A 27,507-nucleotide genomic window follows, 5' to 3' on the forward strand; every position below is an offset into this window, starting at 1 on the left:
GAGCACGAGAGAGCACGAGAGAGAGAGAGCGCGAGAGAGAGAGAGAGAGAGCGAGAGAGCGAGCGCCAGAGCGAGAGAGCGAGCGCCAGAGAGAGAGAGCGCCAGAGAGAGAGAGCGCCAGAGAGAGAGAGCCAGAGAGAGAGCGCCAGAGAGAGAGCGCCAGAGCAGAGAGAGAGAGAGCGAGAGCGCCAGAGAGAGAGCGCCAGAGAGAGAGAGAGAGAGAGCGCCAGAGAGGGAGAGAGAGAGCGCGAGAGAGGGAGAGAGAGAGCGCGAGAGAGAGCGCGAGAGAGCGCGAGAGAGAGAGCGAGAGAGAGCGAGAGAGAGCAAGAAAGAGAGAGCGAGAGAGAGCGTGAGAGAGAGAGTGCGAGAGAGTGCGAGAGAGAGAGAGTGAGAGAGAGAGAGAGCGAGCCACCGCATCACACAACCAACTCCTATACACAATCAACAGATAACTCCGACAGATAACTCCATGAAACATTTAAAGATGGATGAGGCAGAGAAGTAAAAGGGTTAAGATCTCTGGGAGAGTAGAGAGGTAGACAGAGGTACGTAGGAAGAGAGTGCTAGAGGAGGTAGATAGAAACACCACAGTGTGCCATCACAGCAGCAAGATTTGTGACCTGTTGCCACAAGAAAAGGGCAACCAGTGAAGAACAAACACCACTGTAAATACAACCCATATTTATGTTTATTTATTTTCCCTTTGGTACTTTAACCATTTGCACATCGTTACAACCCTGTATATAGACATAATATGACATTTCAAATGTCTATTTTTTGGGGACTTCTGTGAGTGTAATGTTTACTGTTCATTTTTATTGTTTATTTAACTTTTGTGTATTATCTACTTCACTTGCTTTGGCAATGTAAACTTATGTTTCCCATGACAATAAAGCCCCTTGAATTGAATAGAGAGCATGAGGTAGAGAAAACGCTAGGTATGTAGGTAGAAAGCTATGTTGGTGAGAGTGGTAGTGGTGGGGAGAGGGCGAGAGAGGAATTGAGAAAGATTACAGTGGAGGTGGTGAGAGGGAAAAAGAGGGCAATAGAGGTAAACAGAGAGATAGAGGGAGAGAGGTAAAGTAAGCAGCTTATTTATCACTTACCGGTGAGTACAGCCTTGGCGGACGGGTCGGCCAGGTCCAGGGCACTCTTGCCGTCAGTGTTGCGTATGTTGGGGTCAGCTCCGTGCTGGAGCAGCACTGTGCAGGGGAAACACAGACAGTAGCTGAGCTCAGGCAGGGACAGACACAGACCACGGCTGCTGCTAACACCAGAAGTAGCGCTACTGCCACTGCTGCCCGCTAGCACTCTCTGGCCCCGCGGCATGCTGCAGACATAAACATACATGGCACACCAGCGGTGTGTCTTGAGAACGGAGGACCAGAGCGGCAGCTGGCAGCAAGAGCAGAAAAAAACAACAGCCCAAACGGAACGCTGCGGAGGAGGGGAAAAAGACCGATTATAAAAACAGGCAGGACGACTCGGCAGGACGACACGGCACGACCATGTGACTCCAGCACAGGTATGAGAGCAGAATATCAAAGCCTGCCTGCCTGCCTCTCTCCATCTATCCCGAGGAGGGAGGGTGAGAGAAAATAAAAAGAGAAGTGGAGAGAAGGCCAAGCTTCCCAGGTTGCAGCGTTTTAATATCCCCAGCGATTGTCTGGGGGGAACAAACAGCAGAACAACAGCAAAGGACCTTGTGAAGATGCTGGAGGAAACGGGTCCAAAAGTATCTATATCCACAGTAAAACGAGTCCTATATCGACATAACCTGAAAGGCCGCTCAGCAAGGAAGAAGCCACAACATCTCAAGACATCAGTTAAAGCTTGGTCGCAAATGGGTCCTCCAAATGGACAATGACCCCAGCATACCTCCAAAGTTGTGGCAAAATGGCTTAAGGACAACAAAGTCAAGATATTGGAGTGACCATCACAAAGCCCTGACCTCAATCCTATAGAAAATGTGTAGGCAGAACTGAAAAAGCATGTGCGAGCAAGGAGGCCTACAAACCTGACTCAGTTACACCAGCCCTGTCAGAAGGAAGAAAATAAAGTGGTGCTCCTAACTAAAACAGGGAATTTTTACTAGGATTAAATGTCAGGAATTGTGAAAAACTGAGTTTAACTGTATTTGGCTATGGTGTATATAAACTTCTAACTTCAACTGTAGATATACTTTTTTTTTTATATACCTTCATTATGCAGACACAATCTATTGTTTTTAGTTCTTCCTCTATTTCTGATGTCCATCCATTTTTATTTCTATTTGTAACTGTGTTATTTCACAAACCTTCTGAACCTATATACATTTTACAGACCCTGTATGTTTTACATGGTTTATCTTGTTATTAGTCCCACCCTTCAGCTCCATTCAGCTCCTCCCATCTGTCTCTCAACACCATCCATTCTGGATTTGGATTTACCATATATTTTTCAACTGTGCTGTGATGCTTGACAAAAGTACTGAATCTTTCTAATCTTATAGCTTCTACAAAAGGTCAATTAAAAATGTTGCTAAAATAATTATTATATTACTGATTGATTGACTATGGCTTTTCAAATCACCCAGTATTGCTATCTGCAGCATTAGTTCTATGCAAATGTTGCAACTCTTCAGCCATTCCTGAACCTGTGAGCAAAAACGAGCTATATATGGACAGTACCAAAATAAATTATCTAATGACTTTGCCTCCTCACAGCAAAATCTGCAGAGCTGGGAAGATTGTATTCCCCATATATATAATATTCCATTGGTTGCAAGAATTTTGTATAGTCATTTAAATTGAAAAAATGTTTTGAATCTGGAGTTGTTTTGCGTATCAATTCATAAACCATGTGCCATGGAATGGGTACATCTCAACTCTCTTCCCAACTATTTTGCCATTTATATGGCACAGCTGTCAGTTTTTGGTCCTTAAATTAAATTGGTATATGTTTTTATTTATCACACTTTTCTTTAACAATTTATGTTCTTTAATACAGGGCCGACATACAAGTTCCTTATTTTTTCTTTTTCCCCCTTCTACTTACCTCTTCCATTTTTGTTGTAATGCTGCAATTAGTTGGTTGTAATTTTGGGTAGAGCAGAAATGTCCATATGTCGGTGTTAACTGCATGTGTGACATAACTCCACCAGTCCTATTTATATCATTCACAAAAATTATATTTATTTGAAAAATATGTTTTTTTTTACTATATTTGAGTTTAACCACAATATTTGTTGTATTATTTGTTCTGTCTTTTCCGGTGGATTAAGGCTTGTTTAAAAAAGAAAGATATTGGAGATGATTTCCTTTTCAAACAACCGAAAGTGAGCAGGTGTAATCTGAATAAAGGGGAAAAGGCCCTTCTTGAACATAGGATGAGACATTCCTACCAATTTACTAGAGAACCAGTTTGGATTTAAGTATAACTTTTGTATGACTGATGCCTTTAGTTGGAGGTCTAATGCTTTAATATTTAATCATTTCTGCCCTCCGAATTCATATTCATTATATAAATAGGCCCTTTTCAATTTGTCTGACTTGCCATTCCAAATAAAATGTAACATTTTTTGTTCATATAATTTAAAAAGCAGGTCGCTAGGCAAAACCATAAGCAAATAGGTAATATGTGATATTACTAAAGAGTTCATCAGGGTGATTTTTCCACAAATAGACAGGTATTTCCCTTTCCATGGTAGCAAGATCTTATGTATTTTTGCTAACTTTCTATAAAAAGTTATTGGAGTGAGATCCTTTCTTTCGGGATTTAAATACCGACTGTGCCCACATCTCCATCAGACCATTTAATTGCTAAACTACATGATAATGTCAAATTTGCCATTTTTTGTGATCCAATATGTGATATAGTACACTTTAATCCAGAGAGGTTAGCAAAAGTATCTAGATCCTCTATGAAGCCATGGATGGATTCTAAATGTGGTTTTAAATGAAAACATGAATCATCAGCGTACCATGACACCTTAGTTTTTAAGCCACGCATTTCTAATCCCTTAATATTATTGTTTGATCTCATTTTAACAGCTAACATTTCCATGGCAATAAAATGTTTATATATAAATTCCAGTCGTACTTTATCAAAAGCCTTTTCAAAATCAGCTATGAAAACCAGGCATGGTGTCCCCAATATTTCATAGTATTCTATTGTTTCCAGTACTTGTCTTATCTTATCTCCAATGTATCGTCCATGTAAAAAAAACTGTCTGATTAGGATGAATAATCTCTGACAAATACCTTTTAAATTCTGTGCACCAAGCATTTTGCTAGGATTTTTGCATCACAACACTGAAGTGTATGAGGTCTCCAATTTTTATGGACTGGATCTTTATATATACACCACTTGGGTTCTGTTTCAGGAATAATGATATCAGACCTTCTTTGCGTGTCTGATAATCTACTATTTATATAGGAGTGGTTAAAACATGCTAATGGTCCTCTGAGTATATCAAAAAAAGTTTTGTATACTGCCACTGGTATGCCATCCAGCCCTGGAGTTTTCCCAGCCTTAAAGGCTTTAATTGTGTCAAGAAGTTCCTCCTCTGTAATTTGGCCTTCACATGAGTCTTTCTGTACAGATGTTAATTTTACATTATTATTTGGAAAAAAATCCATACAATTAACTTCAGTTAGTGGACATGGAGGAGACTGAAACAAAAACATATTCTTAAAGTACTTTACTTCCTCTTTCAAAATATTATTTAGGGGAATCATGCGTGACTCCATTTGTAACTAGTTTCAATACATTTGTTTGGTAGCATTTCTATATTGAAGATTGAAAAAGAATTTGGTGCATTTTTCCACATTTCCATCCAGGTCACTTTATTTTTATAATATATTACACTGGATCTTTCTAGAGTAAGTTCATCCATTTCTTTTTGTTTTTCCTCTAAACTATTCTGTGCCACTATGGTAGTTTTTATTGCTAACTAACTATTCTGTTAGTCCTTCAATTTCCTTTCTTAATATGGACTCTTTTGATCTAAATTGCTTTTGTTTTATAGATGAGTACTGAATTGCATGGCCTCTAAAAGGCACATTTATAAGTGTCCCATACAATAAGGGGATCTGAAAAAGTCTGTTATAAATTATTCTGTCCTAGTTCTATTAAAAGTTAAGAAAACTAAAAGGTAAAATAAAAATTAATAAAAAGTAACAAGAAAATTACATAACAATAACGAGGCTAAATACAGGATTTTCAACAGGACAATGACCAAACACATCTCCAGGCTGTGTAAGGGCTACTTGACCAAGAAGGAAAGTGATGGAGTGCTGCATGAGAGGACCTGGCCTCCACGATCACCCGACCTCAACCCAAGATAGTTTGGGATGAGTTGGGCCGCAGAGTGAAAAGCAACCAACAAGTGCTCAGCATATGTGGGAACTCCTTCAAAACTGTTCAAAAAGCATTACAAGTAACTAGCTAATGAAGCTGGTTGAGAGAATGCCAAGAGTGTGCAAAGCTGTCATCAAGGCAAAGGGTGGCTTCTTTGAAGAATCTCAAATATATTTTGACTTGTTTAACACTGTTTTGGTTACTACATGATTCCATGTGTGTTATTTCATAGTTTTGATGTCTTCATAATTATTCTACAATGTAGAAAATAGTCAAAATAAAGAATGTAATGTAAATGTAATGTAAATGTAAATGTAAAATAAAGAAAAACCCTTGAATGAGTACGTGTGTCAAAACTTTGACTGGTACTGTACACACGTGTGTGTGTGTATACACTACCGTTCAAAAGTATGGGGTCCCTTAGAAATGCCCTGGTTTTTGAAAGAAAAGCTATTTTTTTGTCCATTAAAATAACATAAAATTGATCAGAAATACAGTGTAGACATTGTTAATGTTGTAAATGACTATTGTAGCTGGAAACGGCAGATTTTCTATGAAGTGTCTATTTTGAGAAACAGACGCCTCAAGTCAACTGGCAGCTTCATTAAATAGTACCCGCAAAACACCAGTCTCAACGTCAACAGTGAAGAGGCGACTCCGGGGTGCTGGCCTTCTAGGCAGAGTTCCTCTGTCCAGTGTCTGTGTTCTTTTGTCCATCTTTAATTGTTTATTTTTATCGGCCAATCTGAGATATGGCTTTTTCTTTGCAACTCTGCCAAGAAGGCCAGCATCCCGGAGTTGCCTCTTCACTGTTGACGTTGAGACTGGTGTTTTGCGGGTACTACTTAATGAAGCTGCCAGTTGAAGACTTGTGAGGCGTCTGTTTCTCTAATGTACTTGTCCTCTTGCTCAGTTGTGCACCGGGGCCTCCCACTCCTCTTTCTATTCTGGTTAGAGACAGTTTGCGCTGTTCTGAATAGATTTCTTCCAGCTACAATAGTCATTTACAACATTAACAATGTCTACACTGTATTTCTGATCAAATTTGATGTTATTTTAAAATGGACACAAAAATTGTGTTGCTTTCAAAAACAAGGACACACACACACACACATCCTGCACTGACACTGCTCTCTCTATTACCAAGGCTTACACGCTGAAGAAAACACACAGAATAGAGGCAGAGAGCAGGAGAGAGGCAGAGAGCAGGAGAGAGGCAGAGAGCAGGGGAGAGAAAAACATAAAAGGTTAGGTTGAAAACAACTCCTACTCAATCCTCTAATAAATAAAATAATAATTCTACACAGCCTAACAGTGTGTGGGTGCTAGCTTTCAGAGCCATTTGTCATCATACTTATTCACTGAAGCGAGCAGAGTGGCAGTAGCTTTTCTCAAACATCGGCACTCAGATGATCACTTGGATAAATGGCGGCCCATGTCGGTCTGCCTCCCTCTCCTTCCACATCGGTGACGTTACTCACTCATTCCTCAACACAAATGTGATTTAGCTCTGCACCAAATCACATTCTCCTCCACATCCTCTCCTGTCCTATTAGACTGGTAACTAAAGGAGGGGGGAGACACTGAGAAAGAGAAAGCCTTTGAGGAAGAGAGAGCAAATTAAAATCCAATGAAAGGAGCCCTCTGTAAAATAGATATATGCTGGGCCATAGCAGCAGTCTCAGTCCTGTAACAGAGATTAATATGCAGGGAAGCCCTCAGACACTGCTGTGTTGGCTGGAGGCAGAGCAGAGATCGAATCAACGTTTATTGGTCCTGTACACAGATTTGCAGATGTTGTCGCAGGTGTTTCCAGCTCCAACAGTGCAGTAATAACACCTAGAAGTCAATACGCACATAGTCCCAAATAAATAAATACATTTTTTAAAGAAATATCAGAACGAGCAATGCCAAAGTCCGGAACATATAAGGAATAGAGGTCGACCGATTATGATTTTTCAATGCCGATACCAATTATTGGAGGACCAAAAATAGCCGATACCGATTAAATCGGACGATTTTTATACAGTGGGGAGAACAAGTATTTGATACACTGCCGATTTTGCAGGTTTTCCTACTTACAAAGCATGTAGAGGTCTGTAATTTTTATCATAGGTACACTTCAACTGTGAGAGACGGAATCTAAAACAAAAATCCAGAAAATCACATTGTAAGTAATTAATTTGCATTTTATTGCATGACAAGTATTTGATCACCTACCAACCAGTAAGAATTCCGGCTCTCACAGACCTGTTAGTTTTTCTTTAAGAAGCCCTCCTGTTCTCCACTCATTACCTGTATTAACTGCACCTGTTTGAACTCGTTACCTGTATAAAAGACACCTGTCCACATACTCAATTAAACAGACTCCAACCTCTCCACAATGGGCAAGACCAGAGAGCTGTGTAAGGACATCAGGGATAAAATTGTAGACCTGCACAAAAGGCTGGGATGGGCTACAGGACAATAGGCAAGCAGCTTGGTGAGAAGGCAACAACTGTTGGCGAAATTATTAGAAAATGGAAGAAGTTCAAGATGACGGTCAATCACCCTCGGTCTGGGCCTCCATGCAAGATCTCACTTCGTGGGGCATCAATGATCATGAGGAAGGTGAGGGATCAGCCCAGAACTACACGGCAGGACCTGGTCAATGACCTGATGAGAGCTGGGACCACAGTCTCAAAGAGAACCATTAGTAACACACTATGCCGTCATGGATTAAAATCCTGCAGCGCACGCAAGGTCCCCCTGCTCAAGCCAGTGCATGTCCAGGCCCATCTGAAGTTTGCCAATGACCATCTGGATGATCCAGAGGAGGAATGGGAGAAGGTCATGTGGTCTGATGAGACAAAAATAGCTTTTTGGTCTAAACTCCACTCGCCGTGTTTGGAGGAAGAAGGATGAGTACAACCCCAAGAACACCATCCCAACTGTGAAGCATGGGGGTGGAAACATCCTTCTTTGGGGATGCTTTTCTGCAAAGGGGACAGGACGACTGCACCGTATTGAGGGGAGGATGGATGGGGCCATGTATCGCGAGATCTTGGCCAACAACCTCCTTCCCTCAGTAAGAGCATTGAAGATGGGTCGTGGCTGGGTCTTCCAGCATGACAACGACCCGAAACACACAGCCAGGGCAACTAAGGAGTGGCTCCGTAAGAAGCATCTCAAGGTCCTGGAATGGCCTAGCCAGTCTCCAGACCTGAACCCAATAGAAAATCTTTGGAGGGAGCTGAAAGTCCGTATTGCCCAGCGACAGCCCCGAAACCTGAAGGATCTGGAGAAGATCTGTATGGAGGAGTGGGCCAAAATCCCTGTCTCAGTGTGTGCAAACCTGGTCAGGAACTACAGATAATGTATGATCTCTGTAATTGCAAACAAAGGTTTCCGTACCAAATGTTAAGTTCTGCTTTTCTGATGTAGCAAATACTTATGTCATGCAATAAAATTCAAATTAATTACTTAAAAATCATACAATGTGATTTTCTGGATTCTGTCTCTCACCGTTGAAGTGTACCTATGATCAAAATTACAGACCTCTACATGCTTTGTAAGTAGGAAAACCTACAAAATCAGCAGTGTATCAAATACTTGTTCTCCCCACTGTATGTATGTATGTATGTATGTATGTATGTATGTATGTATGTATATTGGTTTAAATAATGCAAAAGCAAAGTGTTGGAGAAGAAAGTAAAAGTGCAATATGTGCCATGTAAAAAAGCTAACGTTTAAGTTCCTTGCTCAGAACATATGAAACCTGGTGGTTCCTTTTAACATGAATCTTCAATATTCCCAGGTAAGAAGTTCTAGGTTGTAGTTATTATAGTAATTATAGTACTATTTCTCTCTATACCATTTCTTTTTCATATACCTTTGACTATTGGATGTTCTAATAGGTACTTTAGTATTGCCAGTCTAATCTCGGGAGTTGATAAGCTTGAAGCACAGCGAAGAGCTACTGGCAAATGCAGGAAAGTGCAGTTTGAATGAATGCTTAAGAGCCTGCTGCTGCCTACCACCGCTCAGTCAAACTGCTCTATCAAATCATAGACTTAATTATAATAAACACACAGAAATACGAGCCTTAGGTCATTAATATGGTCAAATCCAGAAACTATCATTTCGAAAACAAAACGTTTATTCTTTCAGTGAACGGGTGGTATCCATAAGTCTAAATATTGCTGTTACATTGCACAACCTTCAATGTTATGTCATAATTATGTAAAATTCTGGCAAATTAGTTTGCAACGAGCCAGGCGGCTCAAACTGTTGCATATACCCTGACTCTGCGTGCAATGAACGCAAGAGAAGTGACACAAATTCGCTAGTTAATATTGCCTGCTAACATGAATTTCTTTCAACTATATATACAGGTTTAAAAAAATATACTTCTGTGTATTGATTTTAAGAAAGGCATTGATGTTTATGGTTAGGTACATTCGTGCAACGATTGTGCTTTTTTCGCAAATGGGCTTTTATTAAATCATCCCGTTTGGCAAAGTTGGCCGTCTTTGTTAGGGAGAAATCAACACAGTTCGCAACGAGCCAGGCGGCCCAAACTGCTTCATATATCCCGACTCTGTTGCACAGAACGCAGGAGAAGTGACACAATTTCCCTAGTTAAAAGAAATTCATGTTAGCAGGCAATATTAACTAAATATGCAGGTTTAAAAATATATACTTATGTATTGATTTTAAGAAAGGCGTTGATGTTTATGGTTAGGTACACATTGGTGCAAAGACAGTGCTTTTTTTGCGAATGCGCTTGTTAAATCACTCGTTTGGCGAAGTAGGCTGTGATTCGATGAGAAATTAACAGGCACTGCATCGATTATATGCAACGCAGGACACGCTAGATAAACTAGTAATATCAACCATGTGTAGTTAACTAGTGATTATGTTAAGATTGACTGTTTTTTATAAGATAAGTTTAATGCTAGATAGCACCTTACCTTGGCTCCTTGCTGCACTCGCATAACAGGTAGTCAGCCTGCCACGCATTTTCCTTGTGGAGTGCAATGTAATCGGCCTTAATCAGTGTCCAAAAATGCCGATTACCGATTGTTATGAAAACTTGAAAATGGCCATTCCGATTAATCGGTCGACCTCTAATACGGAACAAGAACATAATTTGTTTACATCCCTGCTAGTGCACACTTCTCGTTTGCCAAGATATTCCATCCACCTGACAGATATGGCATATCAAGAAGCTGATTAAACAAGATTATTAGACAGGTGCACCTTGCGCTGTGGACAATAAAAGGCTACTCTAAAATGTGATGTTTTGTCACACAACACAATGCCACAGATGTCTCAAGTTTTGAAGGTGCGTACATTTGGCATGCTGACTGCAGGAATGTCCACCAGAGCTGTTGCCAGATAATTTAATGTTAATTTCTCTAGCCATAAGCCGTCTCTAACATCGTTTTGGTAGTATGTCCAACCGGCCTCACAACCGCAGACCAAGTGTAACCACGCCAGCCCAGAACCTCCATATCTGGCTTCTTCACCTGCGTGATCATCTGAGACCAGCCACCCGGACAGCTGATGAAACTGAGGAATATATCTGTCTAATAAAGCCCTTTTGTGGGGAAAATCTCATTCTGATTGGCTGGGCCTGACACTCAAGTGGGTGGGCCTACGCCCTCCCAGGCCTAACCATGGCTGCGCCCCAGCCCAGTCATGTGAAATCCTTAGATTAGGGCCTAATTTATTTATTTCAATTGACTGATTTCCTTACAATGAACTATAACTCAGTAAAAATGGTTGAAATTGTGAAGTAAATACAGTACCAGTCAAAAGTTTGGACACACCTACTCATTCCAAGTTTTTTTTTTTTTACATTGCAGAATAATAGTGAAGACATCAAAACTATGAAACAATACATGGAATCATGTCGAAACCAAAAAAGTGTTAAACAAATCTAAATATATTTTAGCCACCCTTTGCCTTGATGACAGCTTTGCACACTCTTGGCATACTCTTAGCTTTGCCCTGTACATAGGGCAGCGCAGTCTCTAAGGTGCAGGGTATGGTATCGGGCGGTAGCCGGCTAATAACAGACACTAAGGTTCAGGGCAGGGTATCGGGCAGAGGCCGGCTCGTGGTGACTTTCTAACCGTGTGATGGTCTTGAGGGTAGAAGCTGTTTTTCAGTCTCTCCATCCCAGCTTTGATGTACCTGTACTGTCTCCGCCTTCTAGATGGTAGCGGGGTGAACAGGCCATGGCTTGAATGGCTAAGGTCCTTGATGATTTTATTGGCTTTCCTGTGACACCAGGTGCTGTAGATGTTCTGGAGGGTAGGCAGTGTGCCCCCGATGATGCATTGGGCTGACTGCACCACCCTCTGGAGAGCCCGGTGGTTGCAGATAGTTCAATTGCAGTACTAGGTGGTAATGTGAGGGTCTTATTGACCAAGCCAAATTTATTCAGCCTACAGAGGTTGAAGAGGCGCTTTTGCACCTTCTTTACTACACTGTGTGTGAAAGGACCATTTTGGGTCGTCAGTGATGTGCGCGTCTGTTACGTTCCCCAGTTTCTGTGTTGTGGTTTGTTAGGTGTGTGTTTCAGGATGGCCCCCCATGGCTAATTGGAGAGCTGACCCCGCTGTCTCCAGTTACCAATGCCTTCTGAAGCTATATAAAAACCAGTGTTCTGTTGCTCAGAAAAAAAGAGATCATTGCTGAGAGGAGGCTAATGGCTGAGTGGCATTATGTTGGTTGTTGCTAACAGAGATGGTTATGTTCTGTGGTTGTTGCTGAGAGAGAGCTGATTTGATGTCCTGTCTTGGTTGTGGCTCAGAGACAGGTTTTGTTAAGTATTTTTGTAGCCACTGATTTGAAATATGTGCTAAGATGTGCTAATAGAACTGTGTTTTTGATTCTTGAAATGGTTTAATTGCCTTTGGATAATTCTGTTTCATTTGTTCCCAGGGGGGAAGGCACCTAGGGAGTGCTTAGGTAAGAGGCCCGCGGGCATACATATACCTGAAGTATATTCACTGTCTAGGCACACTAGGTAAGACCCTGTATTTTAGTTAGCACCCACCACCTGGTGCACTAAGTTAGATAAGTAGTGGGTAGGCAGGTAAGGTAGCAGAGGGAGCTTTGAGATTTACTTTCTTTGCTTTGGTTCCGTCCAGCCCCTTTTCCCCATATTACCGTGTGACGGAATAAATTCCTTATAAACTGTAAATTCTCTGCCTTTTGTCATCCTTACTCGCACCTACAGTCCCATACCTCTTTCACACCACGGGGAGTTGAGTTGTAGCAGAGTGTTGAACTCTTTGGCCTTAATTCCAAGCGTCATGTCTGGAGGAAACCTGGTACCATCCCTACAGTGAAGCGCGGTGGTGGCAGCATCATGCTGTGGGGATGTTTTTCAGCAGCAGAGATTGGTAGACTAGTCAGGATCGAGGCAAAGATAAACGGAGCAAAGTACAAAAAGATCCTTGATAACATGCTCCAGAGCGCTCAGGACCTCAGACTAGGACGAAGGTTTACCTTCCAACAGGACAACGACCCTAAGCATACAGCCAAGACAACGCAGGAGTGTGGCTTCGGGACAAGTCTCTGAATGTCTTTGAGTCCCCTAACCAGAGCTCAGACTTGAACCCGATCTAACATCTCTGGAGAGACTGGAAAATTGCTTTGCAGCAATGCTCCCCATCCAACCTGACAGAGCTTGATAGGATATGCAGAGAGAAATGGGAAAAACTAACCAAATACAGGTGTGCCAAGAATAATCAAGGCTGTAATCACTGCCAAAGGTGCTTCAACAAAGTACTGAGTAAAGGGTCTGAATAGTTAAGTAAATGTAATATTTATTTAAATATTTATTTTTAATACATTTGCAAAAATGTTTAAAAAAATGTTTTGCTTTGTCATTATGTGGTATTGCGCGTAGATTGAGGGGGGGGGATATTTTATCAATTTTAGAATGAGGCTATAACGTAACAACATGTGGAAAAGGTCAAGGGGTCTGAATACTTTCCGAAGGCACTGTACAAACACCAGCCACATTGGACAGACAGAGCTAGCTGACAACATGCAGAGGTTGGAGGGGGTCTAATGACTGCAGCCAGCTGACAGCTGATGGAGCAGGAGGACTAACAAAGGTAGAAAAACACCTACGGTTCAAAAGGAGGCAACACTGTTAGCTAGTGAATGGAAGCCTGTTCAATGTTACTGGTCTCTGAGTGAGAAATGTGTTTGATAATTACAAGCTGGAGTGAGATGAGCAGAGGGAATGCTTTTATATTCATTCACTAGCACTGCTGATATTAGGGTAGTCGCTTGATGGATGTGGACCATATTTATGTTTGAGATCTGAAGGAAACAACACACACAACTATATAAACCACATCAGAGACATGCAAAAGCACGGGGAAGAACATGAGTGATTCATTACATGCCAAACCTTGACGAACAGCAGCTCACACACCATCTGGATTTGCATTGTTGTTTTCCTTTGTTGTCTTTTTCCCTCTTTTGTTTATGAAGGTTGTTGGCGCATCGGGTGGGTTGTGGTGTTGATTGGTTTGGATGGGGGCGGGGAATACCAGTCAAAAGTTCGAACACACCTACTCATTCAAGGGTTTTTCTTTGTACTATTTTCTACATTGTAAAATAGTGATGACATCACAACTATGAAATAACACATGGAATCATGTAGTAACCAAAAAAAAGTGTTAAAAAAAATCTAAATACATTTCAGATTCTTCAAATAGCCACCCTTTTCATTGATAACAGCTTTGCAGACTCTTGGCATTGTCTCAACCAGCTTCATGAGGTAGTCACCTGGAATGCATTTCAATTAACAGGTGTGCCTTGTTAAAAGTGAATTTGTGGAAATACTTTCCTTCTTCATGTGTTTCAGCCAATCAGTTGTGTTGTGACAAGGTAGGGTTGGTAGACAGAAGATGGTATTTTACTAAATAGGGTTAAGTCCATATTATTGCAAAACAGCGCAAAAAAGCAAAGAGAAAAGACAGTCCATTGTTAAGACATTGAGGTCAGTGCCGTCGCAAAAACCATCAAGCGCTATGATGTAACTGGCTCTCTTGAGGACTGCCACAGGAAAGGAAGACCCAGAGTTACCTCTGCTGCAAAGGATACGTTCATTAGAGTTACCAGCCTCAGAAATCGACAATTAACTGCACCTCAGATTGCAGCCCAAATAAATGCTTCACAGAGTTCAAGTAACAGACATGTCAACGTCAACTGTTCAGAGGAGACTGCATGAGTCAGGCCTTCATGGTCTAATTGCCGCAAAGAAACCACTACTAAAGACACCAATAAGAAGAGACGTGCTTGGGCCAAGAAACACGAGCAATGGACATTAGACTGGTGGAAACCTGTCCTTTGGTCTGATGAGTCCAAATTTGAGATTTTTGGTTCTAACCGCCGTGTCTTAATGAGACGTAGAGTAGGTTAACGGAAGATCTCCGCATGTGTGGTTCCCACCATGAAGCATGGAGGTGGTGGTGTGATGGTGCTTTGCTGGTGACACTGTCAGTGATTTATTTAGAATGCAAGGGACACTTAACCAGCTTGGCTACCACAGCACTCTGCAGAGATACACCATCCCATCTGGTTTGCGCTTAGTGGGACTATCACTTGTTTTTCAACAGGACAATGACCCAACACAATCACCTGTCCTCAACCCAATTGAGATGGTTTGGGATGAGTTGGACCGCAGAGTGAAGGAACAACAGCAAACAAGTGTTCAGCATATGTGTGAACTCCTTCAAGACTGTTCGAAATGAATTACAGGTGACTAGCTAATGAAGCTGGTTGAGAGAAGGCCAAGAGTGTGCAAAGCTGTCATCAAGGAAAAGGGTGGCTACTTTGAAGAACCTCAAATATATTTTGATTAGTTTAACACTGTTTTGGTTACTACATGATTCCATATGTGTTATGTCATAGTTTTGATATCTTTACTATTATTCTACAATGTAGAAAATAGTAAAAAATAAAAACCTTGATTGAGTAGGTGCTTCCAAACTTTTGACTGGTACTGTAAGTACAGTGCATTCGGGAAATATTCAGACCCCTTGATATTTTCCAAATGTTGTTACATTACTGCCTTATTCTTAAAGGGATTAAATTGTTTTTTCCCCCTCATCAAGTTATACACAATACCCCATAACGACAAAGCAAAAATAGGTTTTTAGAAATTTTAGCAAATGTATTAAAAATAATCTGAACTATTACATTTACATAAGTATTCAGACCCTTTACTCAGTACTTTGTTGAAGCACCTTTGGCAGCAATTACAGCCTCGAGTCTTCTTGGATATGATGCGACAAGCTTGGTAAACCTGTATTTGGAGAGATTCTCCCATTCTTCTCTGCAGATCCTCTCAAGCTCTGTCAGGTTGGATGGCAGCGCTGCTGCACAGCTATTTTCAGGTCTCTCAGATTTTCGATCTGGTTGAAGTCTGGGCTCTGGCTGGTCCACTCAAAGACATTCAGAGACTTGTCCCGAAGCCACTCCTGCATTGTCTTCGCTGTGTGCTTAGGGTCATGGTCCTGTTCGAGAGTGCGGTCCTGATCCTTTCATCAAGGATCTTTCTGTACTTTGCTCCATTCATCTTTCCTCCGATCCTGACTAGTCTCCCAGTCCCTGCTGCTGAAAAACATCCCCACAGCATGATGCTGCCACAACCATGCTTCACCGTAGGAATGGTACCAGGTTTCTTCCAGATGTGACGCTTGGCATTTAGGCCAAAGAGTTCAATCTTGGTTTCATCAGACCAGAGAATCTTTTTTCTCAATGTCAGAGTCCTTTAGGTGCCTTTTGGTAAACTCCAAGCAGACTGTCATATGCCTTTTACTGAGGAGTGGCTTCTGTCTGGCCACTCTACCATAAAGGTCAGATAGGTGGAGTGCTGCAGAGATGGTTGTGTTACATTAGTTACATTACAAAATGTGGAAAAGGGAAGGTGCCAGAATACTTTCTAAATGTACTGTAATTTGGCAGGGTTATTATTGTTATCTATTCACTGTTTAAAATGGTCTTTTACTGGGATAAAAGTAAGCTTGTTACCAGAGACAACTCATCTGAACGGGGCTTACAATAGATATCGTTTTGATTGTTCAGGTTCACCATCAGCAACATTTTTACATACAAAGGATAAAGTTCCTCATTTCATAACAAGGACAGCGAGGCGCCAAAGCTGGAGGAGAAAAGAAGCTCACTCCAAAACAATTAGATTTTGAGATGGGGGTGAAATCCAAAGTTGTGCTATATATTCATTGGCTATGTCATAGCTCATTTGTAAATTATAAATATTTATACATTACTATCTCAAACACTTAATCTGCAAAAATGACAAGATAATTAGTGGGTGATGGTGATTTCAGAACCAAAGTGTGGGGACAAAAAAAACATAGGCTACATTGCCCCCCTCCTAATCTGATAGTGGTAATGGGATGGTAAATGCCTAGTCTCCCTTATGGCTAAGCTCAGGTGCCTAGATAATACATACACCATAGACATACATCTTTTACTCACACACAGTCAGTTCCAGCTCATAGAGGCCCAGCTCATGAAATCCATCAGCAGCAATTTTTTATTTGGAAACTGGGAAATTAATGTGTTTATGCAACTAATGTAAAGGGCATCGAATCGTATCGTACCTTGAAAGGGTAAGATGCACATCCCTAGTGCTTTCAAATATTCTCCTCAATAATAATTGTCTGGGAAGAAAGCAGAGCCAAAGTAAGTCTGGATCGGAGTACTGCACATCAACATAATACAGCTCATTACCCACCAGTGGGTCTGGATATTGCCAAGGAACCCTCATGATCATTTGGTGCTTATACAATATGTACTGCGATTCTCTCGATTCTATATATGTCAGGGATCTCCAACGGGCAGATTTTAGTTGGCCCCCCACGTTTTCTGCGCAAAAAGATAATAATAATAATAAATTAATATTGTTGGATATAAAAGACTGTAAAAACACCAGCAAATCAGCTCTAAGTGATTTTAATTTTGGAAATCTGTTCCAAAGTACTCCCACGCATAAGAGAGATATATATGTGATAGTATACAAATGTAAGCAAGGTTTGAAATTATTATGTTTTAGTCAAATATTATATCTGCTTGGGATTCTTGCGTTGAATTTGTAGTCTACAAAAATGATTGGTAATTATGTTCCGGACCCCTGATCATCCGCTCAAGAAAAGAAAATGGCCCGCGGCTGAATCTAGTTGATGATCCCTGCTATATGATTGGTAATTATGTTCCGGACCCCTGATCAGAAAATGGCCCGCGGCTGAATCTAGTTGATGATCCCTGCTATATGATTGGTAATTATGTTCCGGACCCCTGATCAGAAAATGGCCCGCGGCTGAATCTAGTTGATGATCCCTGCTATATGATTGGTAATTATGTTCCGGACCCCTGATCAGAAAATGGCCCGCAGCTGAATCTAGTTGATGATCCCTGCTATATGATTGGTAATTATGTTCCGGACCCCTGATCAGAAAATGGCCCGCGGCTGAATCTAGTTGATGATCCCTGCTATATGATTGGTAATTATGTTCCGGACCCCTGATCAGAAAATGGCCCGCGGCTGAATCTAGTTGATGATCCCTGCTATATGTATTGCAACTCAATGCTGCCAGTTTATTGCGATTTGATGTTCCAAACAAATTGCTCACTATATGTCTGTTGCAGAGAGAGTTTTGATCAGTCAGGGAAATAAAAGTGCTGAAAACATGTTGGCTCTCTATTTAAAAAGATCGAGAACAAGCTATAGGATGAAAAATTCCTGAGGTACAGCCGACTAGCCTTCTCTACCGCAATTTGTTTTACAAATAGATACTTGGGAGTCAAATATCGATATAGTATAGAACAAAAATAATATTGCGATATGCAACTATCGGTTCCACCCCCCCATTACTATCCACCAGAGAGAATAATGTATGCTTCCCTGTGCCACACTGCTCAATTCACAGTAGAAAGACAGCAATTAGAAACCAGCTGCAAACACAAGAGCCAACAAATATAGTAGAACACAATTAAAAGAAATGGATGCTAAAATGCAAGGACTATTTCATTACAGCGATGGGAGATAAAGTATCTTGTCATTACATAGGCCTAAGTAAGTTACAAAGAGGCTTTAGTTTCTGCCCAGAGAAACTGTTCTGGTATGTGGTTTCTCTCCCTGCAGACAGGGACACTGTCAGGACCAGACCGTTATGGCCTGGTCAGGAAATACTATTTTTTATTTTATTTTTATTTTTTTCACCTTTATTTAACCAGGTAGGCTAGTTGAGATTATTATGTAATTTGGGGTTGTGACTCATTGATGAAATCACTAGGTGGTGACATTTTGGTCTCAGTGTAAAACAACCTGGTTGAAAGTCTTGATGCAATACTCAGCAGCAGAGCAGACCATAGGATTCTCATTATATCATATCTACTTCTAAAGCATTAGGCTAGTAATTGAGCCATCCATGACAGAGTAACCTTATATTTGCATTCAAAGACATGCTAGGCCTATATTATCTTACATAAAACTGAAAAAAGTTAGTAAAGTTAGCATAAGATGCAAAGCAAGCATATAACTTGCATGTTGGCTTATAAACGGTTCTTACCGATGCACACATCTAATTTGCCCTTGATGGCAGCCTCGTGGAGTGGTGTGTAGTTCCAGCTGTCCCGGGCGTTTGGGTCGGCACCCTGACAGAGGAGCAGGCTGACCACCTCAGCGTGGCCAAAGGAGCAGGCATTATGCAGAGGGATCAAACCTCCATCATCACGGGCGTGAACATTGGCGCCTGTCTCAAGGAGGTGCTCTACAACATCCTTCCTCCCAAATCCTACAAAGTAAAGGAAACGGTGGAAAGATTATCAGGTGTGCTGGGCCAGTTCCATGCATAAACGCTCACTTAGGTGGCCCCCTGACCAAAACATAGGAATTATTTTATACATATACAGTACCAGTCAAAAGTTTGGAAACACCTACTCATTCAAGGATTTTTCTTTATTTTTTCTATTTCCTACATTGTAGAAAAATAGTGAAGACATGTAATACTACATGACTCCACACGTGTTATTTCATAGTTTTGATGTCTTCGCTATAATTCTACAACATAGAAAGCAGTAAAAATAAAGAAAAACCCTGGAATGAGTAGGTGTGTCCAAACTTTTGTATTCAGACCCTTTGCTATGAGACTCGAAATTGAGCTCAGGTTCATCCAGTTTCCAATGATCATCTTTGAGATGTTTCCACAACTTCATTAGCTTCCAGACCTGTGGTAAATTCAATTGACTGGACATGATTTGGAAAGGCACACACCTGTCTATATAAGGTCCCACAGTTGGGAGTTTTTCCTAGCCACCGTGCTTTTACACCTGCATTGCTTGCTGTTTGGGGTTTTAGGCTGGGTTTCTGTACAGCACTTTGAGATATCAGCTGATGTACGAAGGGCTATATAAATAAATTTGATTTGATTTGACAGTGCATGCTAGAGCAAAAACCAAGGTCGAAGAAATCATCTGTAGAGCTCCGAGACAGGATTGTGTCGAGGCACAGATCTGGGGAAGTGTACCAAAAAATGTCTGCAGCATTGAAGGTCCCCAAGAACACAGTGGCCTCCATCATTCTTAAATGGAATTAGTTGGGAACCACCAAAACTCTTCCAGAGCTGGCAACCCGGCCAAACTGAAAAATCGTGGGGAGAAGGGCCTTGGTCAGGGAGGTGACCAAGAACCCGATGGTCACTCTGACAGAGCTCCTATGTGTGGTCTGCAGCCCTCCACCTATCTGACCTTTATGGTAGAGTGGCCAGACGGAAGCCACTCCTCAGTAAAAGGCACATGACAGCCTGCTTGGATTTTCCAAGAGGCACCTAAAGACTCTCAGACCATGAGAAACAAAATTCTCTGGTCTGATAACAAAATGGAACTCTTTGGCCTAAATGTCAAGCATCACATCTGGAGGAAACCTGGCACCATCCGTACGGTGAAGCATGGTGGTGGCAGCATCAAGCTGAGGGGATTTTTTCAGCGGCAGGGACTGTGAGACCAGTCAGGATCGAGGCAGAGATGAACAGAGCAAAGTACAGAGAGATCCTTGATGAAAACCTGCTCCAGAGCGCTCAGGACCTCAGACTGGGGCAAAGGTTCACCTTCCAACAGGACAACAACCCTAAGCACACAGCCAAGACAATGCAGGAATGGCTTCGGGACAAGTCTCTGAATTTCCTTGAGAGCCCAGACTTGAACCACGATCGAACAGCTTCCTGAAAATAGCTATGCAGTGACGCTCCCCATCCAACCTGAGCTTGAGAGGATCTGCACAGAATCTGCACTCCCCAAAAACAGGTGTGCCAAGCTTGTAGCGTCATACCCAAGAAGACACGATGCTGTAATTGCTGCCCAAGGTGCTTCAACATAGCACTGTGTAAAGGGTCTGAATACTTATGTAAATGTTATATCTCCGTTTTTTATTTATACATTAGCAAAAATGTCTAAAAACCTGTTCTTGCTTTATCATTACGGGGTAGTGTATAGATTGATCAATTTTAGAATAAGATGTGGAAAAAGTCAAGGGGTCTGAATACTTTTCAAAGGAACTGTGAGATATATATATATATATTATATATATATTTTAGGAACTCAGTCATAGTCTCAACTTACTATTGTGATTAACACTAGCAGAATACACAAGTGCATTTCTAAATTTGGTTGTCCATCAGCAGTTTCTCTTGTTATGTCAAGCAAACTCAATTAGCCATGCCATCTAAACATGTTTAGATTAGATTGGTGGTCTAGCCATCAAACTTGTAATAATCATGGCTAGGGTTGCAAAGGGGCGGAAACTTTCGGGAAATTTTCGGAAATTTTTCAAGGGAAGTTAAGCCCTGGAATTTGGAGAATTTTGCTTAAATTCTTCAAAAAAAGTTAGCTATTAAGAGTGAACCCTTTTTGTGGGTACACAAGCCAATTCTAGGTCTTGTGGCGTAATTTTGGTTAAACTATCTCCAATTCAATGGAATTGCAACCCTCTGCATGCAGTGCATTCTTTCATCACATGTACAGCTGATAATCAAGATATTGGGCACTAATGAGATGCTATTGAGCCCACACTACTACACTGTCTGAGCCAAGGACTACATGATTTCCGGTAAATTTTGATAACAACATTGGGTGGGGTGAATATATTTTATTTGACATAGATTGTTAACAATTTCTGCTAGTTAGTTTTTGCTATCATGTGGGTTTTAGCTTGCTTGAGCCTGCTAACTGAGGTGTGTTAATTCACCTGTTTCCATACATATTCAAATTTAAAACATGTATTTTACAAAGGAGTTGTTTAATCGAACTGCTTAACTATTTATCTGAACATGGAATTGTATTTGTTTTTTTAACTAATTTGTCTTTCTAATCCTTACAGGAAAATGCCACGGGCACTATCTGATGTGTGGAGACATTTCACTGCAGCGAATGTAGAAGGAAAATGTGTACATTTGCAAATACTATGCCAAATCATATGTAAAGAATGCAACAAAGATGCAGAATCATCTGGCCAAGTGCATAAAGTTCCCTCAGCATTCACAACAAGCAACCTCTGACAAAAGTCCCTCTACTTCTATTCGAGGTGAAAATGATGAATCAGACACCTTATTGATCCTTATTGGTCCTCCTGGAATCAGAAGTTTTTGTTGACTCAACGTAGTCAGAAATGCTGATGAATGTCTTGCTCGAGCTGTGTATGCAACTGGTTCACCTCTGATGTTCACAGGCAATGTGTATTGGAAGAGATTTCTGAATGTTCTTCGCCTAGCATACACCCCCCTCCAACCAGACATGCTTAATCTACTAATTTGCTGGATGCAGATATCAAGTAAAGGTCAAGCAAATCATAGAGAAAGCAGACTGTATTGCAATTATGTCTGATGGGTGGTCAAATATTCATGGGTAAGGAATAATGAATTACATCTCCTCCCCTCAAGCAGTATTCTACAAGAGCACAGACAAGGGACAACAGACACACCGGTCTCTACATTGCAGATGAGCTGAAGGCAGTCATCAATGACCTTGGACCACAGAAGGTATTTGCACTGGTGACAGACAATGCTGTGAACATGAAGGCTGCTTGGTCTAAAGTGGAGGAGTCCTACCCTTACATCACAACCATTGGCTGTGCTGCTCATGCATTGAATCTGCTCCTCTAGGACATCATGGCACTGATGAGCAATGGATACATTCTACAAGACAGCCAAAGAAATGGTTAGGTATGTGAAGGGTCATCAAGTTATAGCAGCAATCTACCTCACCAAGCAACGTGAGAAGAATAAGAGCACCACATTATAGCTGCCCAGCAACACCCACTGGGGTGGTGTTGTCATCACGTTTGACAGTCTCCTGGAAGGGAAAGAGTCTCTCCAAGAAATGGCCATATCACAGTCTGCTGATATGGACTGCCCCATCAAGAGGATCCTCCTGGATGATGTATTTTGAGAGAGTGGTAAGCAGCCTGAAACTCCTGAAACCTATAGCAGTAGCCATTGCATGGATTGAGGGCGACAATGCCATCCTGTCTGATGTTCAGACTCTGCTTGCAGATGTAAGAGAAGAAATACGTACTGCCCTGCCCACTTCACTGTTGCTCCAAGCAGAGGAAACTGCAGTTCTGAAATACGTCAAAAAGGGTGAAGACTTCTGCCTGAAGCCCATACATGCCGCAGTGTACATGTTGGAAGTCTACTGGCAAGAGCATCCTGTCTGGTGCAGAGATCAACAGGGCCTATGGTGTCATCACTCCCGTGTCTCGCCACCTTGGTCTGGATGAGGGTAAGGTTCTTGGCAGTCTGGCAAACTAAATCTTGCTTAGGGGCCCTAAAAGGCTAGAGGCAGCCTTGAAGGTGTGTTTACCATCCATAGGACGTCCTGCCACGAATGTGTCACTAATAGAGTGTAACACAACCTTCTATCATTATTTAACATATTTCCTTTGTTTATTATGAGAAGACATAATGGTTGTGTGTCACATCTACTTCTGTATTTTGTTTGCCTGCCAAATTCCTTGTTTAATACAAAGATATCTTACCAAGCCAACTTGCTAGTTAGTGATCTACAATTGTTTTTAGATTAATTACGCTGGCTGCCTGACTACTTGGCAGGGCCTGTACTTTTTTATTGCAACTTGCTGACTACAACTTGCTGGCTAATAGCACCCCGTACCCCTACCCGAAGGGGGAGTCCGTTTTGTTTGACTAGCTGGCTAGGTCCTTTCGACAATCTAGCTAGCCTAACATTAGCTAACTAACTATCCAAGTTTGTAACCAACGTTTGTTAACTAGCTTACAAACCGAGTGGGCAAGATATCTATAAAAGGTTGGCCTAAGAAAACGTGTTAGTTAGGTAGTTAACTATTTACCGAAGTAGTTGGCTAGCTACTAGTTAGCAAAACAAACCAGGTCGTCATAGTGAGCATAACATGACAATACGGGTCGCCAATACGCAGTCGTTAACGCTACCTGCAGCGAAGTGCAGAGGAGTGGATTTTCGACCAGCCATGTCCTTGGCATTGACGTTAACCGTATCCACCAGCCTCTTCACCCGCGATACATCCCCAGTGCGACAGGCTTCAAACAACTCTCTGAAAGCCCCGCTTGTCCCGCAGTCGCCGCCCGCGGGACTAGTGCTGCCTGAGTCAGGACTGGGGCCAGCGCTGATGCCACCCCCGGTGGTACTAACGTTAGAGGAGCTGGTGCTACTGCTCAGGGCCGGGACGGGGATATCGGGGGAGGCCGGAGTTAACTCCTGATCACCGGCGCTGTCTAGTTCAGCACCGGCTGGAGCCAAAATTACTCCACCACCGGGAACTGTAGGAGATCCCGGAGGAGTGGGGGAAAGATAAGTACTGCGAGATGGCGAGGATATGCTCTGTTGTTGCTGCTGAGAAGGGCGACGAGGCGCCGCCATTTTTACAACAGTCCCACTGGGAACAAGAAATATATTGGCTAAACTTCCTGGAAGTGGAAACTGTAATTTCCGGTTTCGATTGTCAGCAGTGAATATCCCCCCTAAAAATATTTTTATAACAGGCTTTCAAAACAGTATGTTTTAATATTTTTATACTGTTGTAATCCCACATTTCTGATAAAGGAGCTTGTTATTTATAACAGTTTATTGTTGCTCTTTCAACCAGATAGACTAGCCAATTAACCAATACAATTCGATTTGAATAGACTAGGCAGGGAACCGGGGTGAGGCTATATAGCTGCTATACTATATAATCAACCTTTACATTTTTGCACCGTACGCAACCCACAGAATAGCATAAATCGTCTGTCCTATGAGATAAGGAAAATTCATTAAACTTAACACAATTTTCCTCTAGTCTGTGAAATTCAGTTTGCACATACTGCACAGTGACTAAGCATGATATGTCCCTATGCAGATCACATTTTTCACTTAATCTCAATGTCCTCAATGTCCATGTCCTGATATTGACATGGGCATGAATATGAAGCATATCTAACAGGCAATATCCGTTTCAGAAAAAAAAGCTTTCTTGCATGACTTGAATAGGAAATGTAATTTTCAATGAGCAGCTGAAATCACTGTCAGTCAGGTTGGCCTATATAGTTGTTCTGCCTTGCCATTCATAGGCTTGCAAATTACATATGAAAAATGAAAGCGATTTGAAAACTATAGTCTATAGTTACAATGGGGAAAATGGACATTCTGCAACCATTCTGGTGCAACCATTCTGCTGCTCCAGTTTCAACTGTTCTGCCTTACTATTATTCAACCATGCTGGTCATTTATGAACATTTGAACATCTTGGCCACGTTCTGTTATAATCTCCACCCGGCACAGCCAGAAGAGGACTGGCCACCCCACATATGCTCTCTCTAATTCTCTCTTTCTTTCTCTCTCTCTCGGAGGACCTGAGCCCTAGGACCGTGCCCCAGGACTACCTGAAATGATGACTCCTTGCTGTCCCCAGTCCACCTGACTGTGCTGCTGCTCCAGTTTCAACTGTTCTGCCTTATTATTATTCGACCATGCTGGTCATTTATGAACATTTGAACATCTTGGTCATGTTCTGTTATAATCTCTACCCGGCACAGCCAGAAGAGGACTGGCCACCCCACATAGCCTGGTTCCTCTCTAGGTTTCTTCCTAGGTTTTGGCCTTTCTAGGGAGTTTTTCCTAGCCACCGTGCTTTTACACGTGCTTTTACACCTGCATTGTTTGCTGTTTGGGGTTTTAGGCTGGGTTTCTGTACAGCACTTTGAGATATCAGCTGATGTACGAAGGGCTATATAAATAAATTTGATTTGATTTGATTTGATTTGGTCCTGCCCATTTGAACGTAAGCCTATGCTTTTTTAATCTTGGAGTGTATAAGGAAAACTTATGGGAGACGTACTAATGACCTGGAGTGCTGGGAAACACATAGGTAAGAAAATATACCCAATATCATCACAGATAAAGGACGAACTATGTGCACAGCCTATTCTATTACTGAACATCCAAATGTAGAAAATTACTCCCACGGTGACACCCAGTGGAGAACTTAGGCAAAGACAGGAAAGTTCCTGAAGACACTGGAGCTACAAGAGAAAGAATATAAAAGCTGTGAAACTCCCACTGCTTTGACAGAAACCAACACTGAACACACGGTACAATCTCAGAGCAAGGGGACTCAACATTAACATCGACTGAAGATGCTGTGCTCCCGAGTATTCCAGTCTTCCCTCAGCCCATTGATGGACTTCTACTGGCCTGTGCGCAGTCTTTGGCCAGAGGTCCAACCTCTTCTCTGCCAGCGGTATTTACTGCAGAGAAACATGCTGGAGATCAAGAGCAGTCAGGAGCTAATGGAGAAACATCAGCAGCACGTCTTTGGAGAGATGGACCATGTCCCAGCCTCTGTGGTCATCCAACCAGTCTCCTACACGCTGGAGAAAGAGAGAGAGGGTTTTGCCCCGGCACTGGAGACTAAAGACTTCTCCCCAGAGGAGCTGTCTGTCAAGCAGGTGGGCAGGAAGCTGAGAGTCAGTGGGAAGACAGAGAAGAAGCAGGATGATGGGGAAGGCTCTTACTCTTCCAGATGCCAGGAGTTCAGACAGGAATTTGATCTGCCTGATGGGGTGAATCCTGAGACTGTCACCTGCTCCCTGGATCATGATGGGAAGCTCCACATCGAGGCTCGAAAGAATCCATCATCTGCTGAGGAGGTGGCTGAGAGAGTGGTGCCCATCAGCTGTAGCCTGGATGTGAAGATGCCACAATTCCTCAGCTGACAGACAGAGGGCAGCAACATAGAGGGCAGCACCTCAGACACATAGGAGAAACAACAGAACACTATTTCAAATAAAGACTGATCATATTATTATGCTATTTTTTATTTGACTGGATGTTACATTTTCTAATCTATATTTTTATGGTTATGAAACTGTATGCATTTACATTTCATATCTTGTAACAATCAATCTGAGATGCTATTTAATTGAATCAATCAAATCTATACATAATTTTGCAGTCATTATCAACTCTTCAATTAATATCAACATAATGAGAATCGATAGAGGGGCTAAAGGCTGGCCTAAAGACTGACACTGTCTTCTTTATGGATTTTCTTGTTTTTCTACTGAATTATCTAAATGTCATGATATGTTTTGATAAAATGTGTAGTTTTGTTACCCAATAAAATGTTCAGTATACTTCTAAGACATTTGTTAAATTCATTTTTGTGAAATATACCATTTCATTATGTTAGTTAGAGGGAAGTATATTTAACATTCAGGCCCATATTTTTTTGTTTATATATAAGCACATCATTATTAACATAAATAATCAGAAAAACAGTGTATGTTCAGGACAACCTTACCAGACCTTTAATTGCAGTTACATGTTCAGGTCATGGGATAATTTCTTACTCGTCATCTTTTTGATATGCAGTGTTCACACTGCTCTTAACCTTTTACAGTGTTGTGAGAAATAGTTCAGATATGTCAGGATCTCTTCAGTGATATCATGACGACAACAACATGATTGGTGTAATCACTGCTACCACTCCACTCCTGTGACACTCAGATATTCTCTAGCACATTGGAACACTGTGAATATGACACTAACACAGACAGACACACACGGAACGATCCAGATCCTAGTAAATCACTATTATAA

The 27,507-nt window shown here is 41.6% G+C and overlaps 2 protein-coding genes across 3 annotated transcripts in view; one reads left to right on the forward strand and one right to left on the reverse strand.

Moving 5' to 3' along the window:
- The window catches only part of LOC115105897 (poly [ADP-ribose] polymerase tankyrase-1-like), a 152,730-nt gene extending 128,437 nt beyond the window's left edge, over positions 1-24,293 (reverse strand). For both annotated transcript variants that reach the window (XM_029628376.2, XM_029628375.2), the window contains exons 1-3: positions 23,841-24,293; positions 18,951-19,175; positions 1,107-1,202 (exon numbers count right to left, since the gene is read on the reverse strand). In XM_029628376.2, coding sequence (XP_029484236.1) covers positions 1,107-1,202; positions 18,951-19,175; positions 23,841-24,288 — 769 coding nt within the window. In that variant the 5' untranslated portion in view covers positions 24,289-24,293. The remainder of the gene's footprint in view (positions 1-1,106; positions 1,203-18,950; positions 19,176-23,840) is intronic.
- A 1,663-nt stretch (positions 24,294-25,956) lies between these two features.
- Positions 25,957-27,048, forward strand: LOC115105917 (heat shock protein 30-like). The gene has a single exon (XM_029628421.2). It carries the CDS (start codon positions 26,043-26,045, stop codon positions 26,619-26,621), a length of 579 nt encoding a protein of 192 aa, XP_029484281.2. The 5' UTR covers positions 25,957-26,042; the 3' UTR covers positions 26,622-27,048.
- Positions 27,049-27,507: the final 459 nt, after the last annotated feature.

This window comes from Oncorhynchus nerka, linkage group LG22 (genome assembly GCF_034236695.1).
Source record: "Oncorhynchus nerka isolate Pitt River linkage group LG22, Oner_Uvic_2.0, whole genome shotgun sequence".
Classification (NCBI taxonomy): Eukaryota; Metazoa; Chordata; class Actinopteri; order Salmoniformes; family Salmonidae; genus Oncorhynchus; species Oncorhynchus nerka.